This window comes from Colletotrichum phormii (assembly GCF_030913505.1).
Source record: "Colletotrichum phormii strain CBS 102054 chromosome Unknown BDP81scaffold_19, whole genome shotgun sequence".
Taxonomy (NCBI): domain Eukaryota; kingdom Fungi; phylum Ascomycota; class Sordariomycetes; order Glomerellales; family Glomerellaceae; genus Colletotrichum; species Colletotrichum phormii.
This window is the reverse complement of record NW_026851461.1, coordinates 484029-494753: the sequence shown is the minus strand read 5'-3', so window position 1 is coordinate 494753 and position 10725 is coordinate 484029. Positions and strand designations below refer to the sequence as shown.

Genomic DNA, 10725 nt, shown 5'->3' with positions numbered 1-10725 from the left:
ACGAGAGAGATGAGATGGCAGATGCGAGGACTGGCCAAACTATTTGCGTGTAATGTGCATCGGCACAAAGATAATTTTGATGAAGAGAGAGGATGACGATGTACCGAGAGAGAGCCGCACACACTAGGCAGCTTACCTATGCTATTTTGCGCCTTGTCAAATATACTGCGTTTGATTTGATACCGAGTCTCTTGGCCATGGTGCTTATTGTGAGGACGGCACGCGAAGAGGACCTGAGGATTTCTTTATTGTGAGGTTCTGGTTGTTCAAATCTACCGCACGTACCTGAGGAAAAGATGCCTGGTATAAATCACAAGTTGGGGGTCTTGGGTCAAGATTCTGTTCTTACAAAGAAGGGCACAGTTCATGTTCTGTTTCACGACATTTCGTGACATTTCAGTGGGTGGGTGAGCAGGCGGTAAAGTCGATCCTTTGTCTCATGAAACGGGTTGTGATGTGCATGACAGATGGCGGGTAAAGGATACGGGCAGGAAGGACCAGCCGGACTCCGAAGACTGGTTATACCTTAAAAAGGGCCAGGATGGTTATTGATGATGGGGGGCAGTCAGCTGCTTGAACTCGTTGAGTCTACCATACCTTGACAACGAGATATCGTTCTTATTCACAATGTGGCTAATTCTCTCGCTCGTACTCGTAAGAAAACCCAGATATCATGGAGATGATACACACACACGCTTACACACTTTCAACTCTAGGTCAATGTTGCTGTATTCATTCTCCATCGTCGAAGTCGACGGAGAGCCTAATTCTACCTCTTTAACTTGGATGAACAACAAGATCCATCACCCGAGATCTCCGTCATCGGAAGCGCTCTTCGCGGAGTTGAAGTTGGAGGTGGACGTAGCATGGCCGACCATCTCCAAGTAAACGAATCCAGCCATCGTGGACCCTCATTATCATTATTAACACCCCCCCCCCCTCCGACTCACCACCCGAACCAGACGCAATCATCGTACAAATCACCATAACCCCTCCAACACCAACCTCGTCACCACCTCCATCTCCATCTTCATCCTCGTCCTCATCCTCATCCTCATCCTCCGACTCCGACGCACCAAGAATAATATCAACACCAACACGCCGCCACGTCAAAGTCCAACGTAAATGGACCTGCTGCAAATGCGGCAGCCGCAGAAGATACCGCTTCACCTGCACCAACCGCTGCCTCCACTGCGGCCGCGTTCACTCCAACAAGATTGAGGAACCTCCAAAGACGGGGCCGTTATACATCTCTCGCCTGTTCATGAGAGATAAGGCTTTGCTCAGCCTGGATGATGAAAATGCAGAGTACGTCTACTTCATGGCGGAACACTTGAAGTGGAGAAATCGCGGTGGCCCACGGGCGAGGGCGAGGGATTCGATGATGAGGTCGCCGCCGTGGCTCATGGTGTGGCCTCCTGTTTGCGAGTATGCTGGACCTGGACAGATGGGAATGCAACCAAGGCGAGAGAAGACAGTCAAGCGCGTACGCTTCAGCGTTCCCCGTTAATACATTCAGGCCATTGTACATATATGCTGGCTCACGAATACAACATGGATAGATTTCCAGGGACATCCTACAATCAAGTAGAAGGGCGCTGCATCAGTAGACGAAACCCAAATACGTACCCCCATTACAGTTTTATTCATCTACCTAAGCCCATCAGCTAGTGCCTTATCCGCGCGTGCCTTCTTGGGAACCGAAACAGGAACCTCGAAATGTTGTACATTGTGAGTGAGTGCCAGACTCGAGGCGAATCTGCGTGGGTTTCTGAGTGCAGGTACCCGAGTTGAGTACCCTGCAATCGTCAAGATCAAGGTGCTGATGGCTCATGCACCATCTTTTTCCAGCACCGTGCCCGTGAACGTCCAAGACGGAATTGCGTGCAACTCTGAACCGTTGCATGCCTCTTCCTTCCTATGTTTCCAGATGTTGTGAAAAGATTATTCCACCTCTGGCACACCTGCATCATCGTCGTTTCTGACCAGTGTTGTAAGGAAAGCAGAAAAAAGCATCCCTTGAGACCGAACCACTCCCAAATAACCGTCCTGAGAAAACAGCCAACCGGGAATATCAACGTCGTTGTTGATGTGCAAGACGCGGAATTTATGCCTCGAGCGCCTTGGCCTTCTTCTTCTGCTCGACCTTGAGGAGGAGCGCGCGGTTGATGTGTGGCAGAACACCACCAAACGCGATGGTGGCACGAATCAGGGTGTCCAGTTCCTCGTCACCACGAATGGCAAGCTGGAGATGGCGGGGAGTGATACGCTTGACCTTGAGGTCCTTGGCGGCGTTCTACAGGGCGCGCGTCAGCAAAAGATTTAGGCAGAGACCCCGATGAGTCAACGGAGTGCGCCGGAAGGGGTGGGAAACTTACGCCTGCAAGCTCGAGGACTTCAGCAGTAAGATACTCGAGGACGGCGGTGACATAGACGGCAGCCTTGGCACCGACGCGCATCTTGTTCTGGGTGTTGGCCTTGAGGAAACGCTTGACACGACCGCAGGGGAACTGGAAAGTCCGTGTTAGCAATGCTGCGACCGCTGGTCGAGAAATTTTTATTGCTGCGTGCGTTCCGGGCCTTGCGCCATCATTTTCGAGCCCAACGACGTCGTGCACGCGACTGCATCCCGTCCATCATCCAGTGCTGTCTTAGCAGCGTGAAAGTGATCGCGCAAGTTCCCCATTGCAAGCGGAAGATGCTGCGCGACACTAGATGATGGTTTGAGGACGATTCTAACTTGTATTGCGGTCGAACGCGTCGAAATCGGGTGGTAGTCGGTCGATGATCGATATCGGGGCCCAAAAATCGACGTGCAAAACCGGCGCATCATCAGCAGAGCGCAACTTACCTGGAGACCAGCGCGAGCGGAGTGGCTCTGCTGCTTCTTGGGGACTTCGGCCGTAGCCTTGCCTCCGGACGTCTTTCCGCCAGACTTTCCCTTGCCGCCGGCCATTGTTGATGTTGATGCGAGGGCGCGAAAAAAAAGTTTAGATAAATTCGAAGTCGAGTTTTGGATCCGATGATTCGATCAAAGTGGGGATGCGCGTGTCGAGTAAAAGGTTCAGAAAAAAGGACTGTTATCGAAGAAGACTGTTTCGGTGTTGGGTTGGAGTTGGAGGGGTTGTCGAGGGAAGCTTTGGTGGAGGTGGATGGAGATGGCAGAAATTTAGTTCGAAGGCTGACTGACAGTGATTGTTGTTGTTCGTCGGTGACGGCAGGAGAAGAGGACAGGGGGGCGAATGGGAGCGAGGGAGCTTCGGTGCGAGCAAGAAAATCGCGGTCGGTGTGGTGTGGGAGGTGCGAGAGGGGGGGGGGGGGGGGGCGGCCGTCGATGGGTGCTGGTGGTGCTGCTTGTCTCTGCGGTGCTTTTCGTTTCTGAGCAAGTCCACGGCGCGGCCTGTGTCTGCTTCTGCTTCTGCCTCTGCTTCTGCTGCTTCCCAAAGGTAAGGAAGGTATGACCACCTTGCACACCTCTGCTGCTCCTGCACCTCTGTGCTGCCTCCTTGCTCAGAGTTTTGCTGGTGAGCTGTCGGCTGTTCCTATTCGTCGGTTGGAGCTCTGTTGTGGATGGCTGTGTTATGGCGCTAGCGTCCGGTGCCCAGAAATTGTTGACAAAATGTTATTGCCGGAATGTTGCGAATTTGGACGCGGCTGCCGAAGTTTACCCGAGCCGCATCGAAGGAGCCGGGAACCTTGAGGTGCTTGGCCCGGGCGGGCTGTGAGTGAGTCTGATGAGCGAGGCAAGAGAGCCTGCCGCCCAGGACGTAAATACATGGCACTCGCCATGTTACATTGCTCAGAATGCCAGAAATGAGGCAAGAAGAAGGAGAAACACCTGCTCAACTCGAGCAAATCACCTGGAATCCAGGAGACGCCGTGGCGGCAAAGAAACACATACCTTGAGCCAACCTCCAAGTGAGGCTCTGCGACGGATGCCAGCAGCAGGCTTCAGCCAAGCTCGCTGCACTGCAGCAGGATAGCGAAGCAAAGTTCAGAGAACAATGGGAAGTAGCCTGTAGGTCAAACTGAGCCTAAATGCAGCCTGTCTTGGGCCGTGGAGGTGAGTCTTGTCATCTTGACATGATCGTTGCTGATGTTGGCCTTTGATGTCGACGCAAAACGCAGACCAAGAAACCGTCCCGCACGAGGCTAGTGACAGCCTGTGGCGTTGTAGACCACGTGACGTGGCTGGTGCTTCATCTAGTCTGGAGTCTCACGTGTGACGGTTGACCTTTCGAGCTGAAGCTCAGGCCCCGCCTGGATTCGATCGGATGACCGGCCCCATAAAATACCGGGAAGAGCTCGGGTCTCATCCGGGATCTGCTCCACTATGGCAACAAGTCTCTCGAGCTCTCAGTCTGCAGCCGGCGCCAGGTGCGAAGGTGCCAGCGTCTCAACCATATCAGTCTATTGTCGTTCTGTTTCTTAGCACACTTTGCACCTTAGGGTTATTACGCCTATCACTCGATTGTGGCAGGTGATGTGAGAGATCACCGACTAAATGGAACACTAGATGTAGTTCATATCACAAAAACTAGTTGTTCGCTATCTCCGGTCCTGCCTCTTCGTACTCTGCCCTTGTAACACACATCCCTTCAAACGTGGAAAATTCGCTCAACATGGAGCCCCCAACCCAAGCGGAATACGCTCTATTCCGAGGAGAGATGACGTTGATTTTAGTCCCCTCTTTAAATAGACCCTTCAGCTCACGCTCCAACCTGGCGCCGAATCCAGGAAACATGGTGTTCCCGCCAGCCTTCAATACCGTAGTCAATAACACGGCGACTCATATGGTATAGAGGAAGAGAGAAGAGAACTCACGAGCAGGACGTTCTGGCAAAATTCCTCCCGTATATCTCGGTTGCAGTTCATGATTATATTAAAAGCATCATACTGTAGCCCACCAAAATCAAGCCCCAGCATAGAAAGCTTGAACGACACCCCCCCTCCCACCCCCCCCCCCCCGCTCGCAGACCAAGCGGGGTGTTAGGCTTCATCTTCAACCCGTCAGGCAACTCCCCTACTTCGTCTTGCCGTCCGTCATACATGCTCTTCTTCCACCGCATGGACTCCTCCTCAAAGTTCATCGCGACGCGGCATCGCTCAGTCTTGGCCAACCAGAGAGCAATGTCCCAGGCCTCATTTGACGGAAGCTCGACACCGACTTCATTCATGAGAGCTTGCTGCAACCAGTCATCTATTGCCTGTCCCGAGACATCGTGCATACGGGAAGGGTGCACGAGAGGCGCGTGGTCGTGAACTGGTTATGTCCAGGTCACTGCGTAACCCGAGTCGACGACGAGAGCGGTGGGTAGGTTGGCCGCGTACGTTGACAACACGGCCGGGACGGTCGTGTAGAAAGCCGGCGCAGGGAAGTACTCGAATACCTCGGACATCATGGCCGTCTTAGTTCGCGGGTCATCAGTCTGCTGGGGGTCTAAGAGAGACTTTTGGAAAGGCGATTTACCGTTGGGTACGAGGGACGTAGAGTGGCTCTGTCATGACGATCGGATGGCAGGAGAGCGGTATGGAGGCCCCAAGCTCTGCGAGCACGTAATTCCGGATTCTAGCCGCATCCTGCCAGTCAGTCACCACGCCGCATGCTCTAATCAGGTACAGAGGGCGGCTGAGGCCTTCATAATCCGGGTTGACGGCGTGGCCAACGTTATAAGTGCTCTGATACATAGTTAACAAGACTTGCACTTGGAAGAACTTGGACGGTTTCTGGAGATTTCATGCTGACTTACCGTCCAAAGATCAGTGTCCCTATTCTCGTTTGTCCTAGTGGGATACTGGATGGTCGTTGCTGAATTCAAGTCAGACGGCTAAGAATCGGTAAAGCTGGGAGTTTTGTCTATAGTCACGGAATACTCTGAGAGGCTGCCGGTCGCCGCCGAAGCCAGCCTTGGTGAAGGCGGACCTGGAAAACGATTAAGGCCAAATTCGCTTTACATCACGGTTACATCCATCAGGCAGTACTTACCCGCAATCAATGACAATAGCTCGCGTTGACATGTTTGTACTGTGCGATAGCGTAGATTGAACGCCGAATATCTCACCTCATGAGATACTCAGGGCGAGCTTTTGAAGGGAGCTCGGCTACGACAATGGGGCGCTCAGGCATCTACCGATTGGGCTTTACACAATTGCTTTTCAAGGCTGAGTATGCTTGTGCCGACGTGCATATGCAGGCAGCACTCACTCAGGTAAGGTAAGGTAAGCAAGCATGCATGTTTGGCAATGCCGCTTTATTGTTCGTTTACCTGCGACTTCTCCATGGAGTGGTTGGAAACCTGACGGCCCACATTGCGGCAGCTCATTTGCTTGGATCGGCTGAAGTATGGAGTATGAAGTATAGAGATGGGTTCGTTCATTGTACTGGTACTGCTTAGACCCTCGGCCGCCTCTTCTCTCTTCTCTTGAACCCTTTGGATATCTTTCTGGTTCAAATAAGTATCAAAACTGATTGTCATGGTCATTACCAGGGCCATGTCGTACTGTGAGACCCAACAGGCTTCTGGGCAGGTGTCGCCTGCAATCATGCGCTCTGCACGCCGTGGTATTCGCCGTGGCAATCTGCCAAAAAGACCATGTGATCCCAATTCCACGCCACCTCAGTCGCATCAATTACGCTTGCAATTCATAAACAGTTTCGCTTTCACAGATCCCCTCTCATTACCAAACTCCGGGTTTGCGGTCGTTGTTTGACGCCTTTGCGTCATATGTCATCTTCGTTTCTGAGTTCGTTTAATACATCATCGTCATAATTTGCTGCTGCTGTTGTCGCTGCCGCTGTGCGTTCCTCTCGGCAAGGATTCTCTTGACCCGTCGTCGACCGGTGTTGATGAAGTGGTATTGCGGCGGATACTCCTGCTCGACGGCTTGAGGGTATGTCCAGTACACGAGCCCGGCGAGAATCATGTTAAAGAACCGGGCTGCGGGCGTGAGTCGGGGCTTCTTGCGCGCAAAGTGTCGCCATTCGAGTGTGAGAACAATGTTGCCCAGAACGTTGAGTAGACGGAAGAACCTTTGCACCTGTTAGCTCGCCAACAGTGATGATGTAGCGATCCAGACTCACATGTTCAACACGATAAAGACCAGTGTGACTGTGACCCGTCTATCAAACAGTCCAGCTATGCCGTCTTCGACGTCCTTGACGAGTACGTAAATCGGTAGACACCAGAGACCCAGTATCGCTGTCTCGAGGATCAACGAAAAATGATATGTGCGCTTGTGTTCGCCTCGAACAACGAGGAGAGCCAGACACCACCACAAGAGGACGAACGCGACCTAATCACATTAGAAAACCAGCTCTTGAAAAAGGCGAAACAGATTCCATAAACTTACAATAGACGGCACCAAGACAAGAATCTCATCTCTGAAGTACCTCCAGCAAAGCGCACCAGCAACGATACCGAGACACAGCTGAATCCAGCCGAGGACGAAATACACCAGCAGGACGTTGTTGTAGTGATTATAGCAGCCTTTGTGAAACTCAGGCTGATTAGGCGCCGAGGCACTGGCGACCGGATACCCGCACCAGCGACAGATCCATACACTTGCGTAGTTACCCAGCGCAACCTTCTTGCCCACCGCCAGCTCGTTCTTTTGATAGGCACAGTCGACGCATTTACTGGCGAGAGGGTACCGCGGGTGGTTGTAGTCTGCCCAGAGCAAGCTGCCGCGCGTGGGATCGTACTTGAGGCAGATGTAGCAGTGCGCCAGCAAGGCAAGGCGGAACTGCTCTCCAAAGAGGTCGCGAATAGTCTCCTTTGTGAGAAAGTTACGGTAGAAGCGGCATGTGCGGCGCAGATTCTCAAGCTCGCCGAACTCGAGGTAGTCGATGATCATGAGATGCAGCTCGGGCGGAAGATCCATGAGACTATTGCCCGTCTTAGGGCCTAGGATTCGGGAGCGTCGCCGGGGGTCGAGCGAGGCGACCTTTTCAATGACTGAGTCCCGGCGTGAGCGGGATGTGCGAGGCCGGGCGCTTCGGGCGCTGGTAGGTCGTATCGAGCCGCCATCTTTGCAGGACAGTTGCTGCTCAAGTTCGAGTGGTAGAGGTGACTCGAGGGGTGAGGGCAGATACTGAGCTGGTGAAGCTGCGGCTGAGAGGTTGAGAGGTTGGGGCGCTGGTGAGTTGGGGTGGACCTGAGGCGCGAAGGATATGGCTGACGGGGTAAATGAGGGGGAGACTAAAGGTGCGACGGGTGAGTGAAGGATGGCCGGCGGGGGCGACAACGGCGATACGGGTTGAGACTGCGGGCCCGGGACGGTGAGAGTTTGAGTGGTGATATTGTTCGTAAGGGTCTGGGCATTCGAGGTGGATGAAGACTCAGCGGGGTGACCGCCGGTGAGAGCCTGGAGGGTTGCGTCATCCTGAGTGGGGGGTTGGGCTGATGGGCCTAGCGTCAAGGTTGGAAGCGTATGAGGGTGATGTTCATGAGCTGAGTGAGGAGGCGGCGGTGAGGCCGGCTCCGGTAAATTCAGAGTCGGTGTAAAGGGCGAAGGCGGCAGTGGTGATGTGAGCGGCAGGGCCGTGTAGTGAGATTGTGAGGCCGTGTGAGCCGGAAGTTGGGCTTCAAGATCGGGTTCAGGGGTCGGTGCGGGAGCGTGAGCGGGTACGGGAGTGTCCTCGGCGCTGGTGGACGAAGCGGTTAAGGATGGGGCCGTTGAAGCCGCGGATGACTGAGATGGTTGCTGATCATCTTGGGAACCCTGAACCTTTTTGCGGACGCCGCGGGCAGCGCGGGAGATGCCCCTCCCGAATGAGCTGACAGCATCATCCATAGTGAGCCCAGCGCGGGAGATGGTCGAACGAGGTTATCGGTGGTCTTTTAGTGCACCGTCGACGGGATATGTGCCCACGACAGCGAGGAGAGAGAGAGAGAGAGAGAGATCTGGCGGGTCGGCTGGGCGACCGGGGATCCCCTCGTCACGGAGGGTTGAAACTGCTTGGAACCCGGGGTGCTACAGAGAGGCCGATGTGAAACGGGTCTGGAAGCCGCGCCGGGAATCCTGGGCGAATATTGGGGGCGATGCCGAGGGACTGGGCGACCTTGGGTGACAAGAGTGTAAAGTGAGTGTGAGTGTGAGCGTCAGCGGGCGGTGTGGTTGAATAAGAGCGGGGAGGTAAGTGAGTGAGAGCGTTCGAGTGAGATGTTGGTTCAGGTAAGTCTTAGCCAACGTCTGCGATAGTAGCCTCGGTGGCCGTGAACCGGTAGGACATTGTTTTGATTCGGGATGGGAGGGAGAGGGGAAAGTTGCAAAATAAGAGAAGGGAGAGGGAGGAAGAGACGGGTGCGAGTGGAGGAGGTCGAGGTGGTGATGAGTGATTGATGATCGATCTGTGATGTGGTAGTCTGCCCGCCGTGGGTTTGTTTCTTTTCTTCTTCGTTTGTTGTGTCCCTCGTGACCCTTGTGACCAACGGACCTGATTCGATCTGGTCTGATGCAGGGTTGCTTTCTAGACTCCTTGAATCCTTGAATCTGGGGTTCCGTTCGAGTTGGGATGCAGCAGGCCAGGCGCAAAGTTTACCAAGGCGTGCCAGGCAGAGAAAGGCGGAGAGTGGACGACAGGAGTCAGAGTCAGTCGGTTTCTGCGCGCAAGACTACAACTCAGTCTCACCTTTTTAGAGCGAGCTGCAACGAACGGGCTGGAATGGGCGACCGCCACGCGGCGATCGCAAGGGGGGGGCGGTGGTTGGGTTGTCCGGTGCTTGTGCATGTGCTTTTGCAGACTGCCCGCAGGCGGGTGCGCCAAACCGGCTTGGACGCGGTGGGAATAGTGCGCCCTGGGACGAAAGAGAGGGGAAAAGAGAAGACGCCGGCCCCTCGACTTTTGACTTGATGGGTACACAAAGGTGGTGCTGTCGTCGGGCTACCAACAAAGTACCTCGGTTGTCGAGTATCCCCCGGGAGTTGGCGGTGGGGTTCCGGTCTGTGAGCACCCGTCGAGTGTGCGTTCGGGCGTCAATAATCAGCTGTGGTAAGGGCGTTTGTTGGCCAAGCCAAGGGATATATCGTAGTTCGTCTCTCTATGGTGGGAATAGCAACAAGTATGAGTAGTAAGGTGGACAAGAGAGAAGAAGTAAGAGGAAAGTTGGCGGCCGAGAATGCTTGGAAACAGGGAAACCAGCCAAGTGAAGAAAATATAAATCCCGAGACCTTGTCTTGATGGGTGCTGTTCGTCCGCAAGCCACGTAGGACTCTCCTTGTATTAAACCCATCCGTGCTGGCTACCTACGGTCCACGGATAGATGATGGATGACTTTTCCACGTACGAAGACAATAAGGAGGCAAGGCCAAGCCAGGAGGCCTGCCTGCCCGGCACACCATTCTCGGCCGCTCAGATCAGCCTCAAGCTTCGTCAAAACGTGGCCAAGAAGTCCCCATATCCATCTTTAGCAACGCCCCGGGCTTGATGGTGTGTTGGGCTTTGCCAAAGGTGTGTCGCATGTTTCGAATCCTAGGGGTTTCCGCGCCGCCCTAGCTTCCTAGCATACAGTAGCTCTGAGCAGGGCACGCATGCTTACCAGTATGATCTCTAGCATAGCACGCATAGGTTGCTTCCAGGATGCTTCTTCCTAGCTCCCGTGCGACTTTGAGAGTGCTGGACCGCCAGCTGTGTCGGGCACGACCAGCGATTCCCCTCAGTCTAATTTACTTCTCAACTTTTAGATTCTGTCCAGTGGAACGTTATTATTGCTTCCTTTCATGATG

General features: G+C 54.0%; 3 protein-coding genes across 3 annotated transcripts; all 3 read right to left on the bottom strand.

The window, feature by feature from the left end:
• Positions 1-2107: 2107 nt before the first annotated feature.
• BDP81DRAFT_327357 (histone H2A.Z) lies at positions 2108-2956 on the bottom strand (the record flags this gene model as incomplete). Its single annotated transcript, XM_060585133.1, has 3 exons — positions 2108-2296; positions 2379-2510; positions 2852-2956. The coding sequence occupies 3 exons, from the start codon at positions 2954-2956 to the stop codon at positions 2108-2110; spliced, it is 426 nt and encodes a 141-aa protein (XP_060441702.1).
• A 1581-nt stretch (positions 2957-4537) lies between these two features.
• BDP81DRAFT_483558 (uncharacterized protein) lies at positions 4538-5688 on the bottom strand (the record flags this gene model as incomplete). Its single annotated transcript, XM_060595065.1, has 5 exons — positions 4538-4759; positions 4825-4949; positions 4979-5207; positions 5283-5440; positions 5481-5688. 5 exons carry the CDS (start codon positions 5686-5688, stop codon positions 4538-4540), a joined length of 942 nt encoding a protein of 313 aa, XP_060441701.1.
• A 1062-nt stretch (positions 5689-6750) lies between these two features.
• On the bottom strand, positions 6751-8793 carry BDP81DRAFT_327428 (uncharacterized protein; the record flags this gene model as incomplete). The annotated part of the gene is made up of 3 exons (XM_060585140.1): positions 6751-7030; positions 7082-7293; positions 7351-8793. 3 exons carry the CDS (start codon positions 8791-8793, stop codon positions 6751-6753), a joined length of 1935 nt encoding a protein of 644 aa, XP_060441700.1.
• Positions 8794-10725: the final 1932 nt, after the last annotated feature.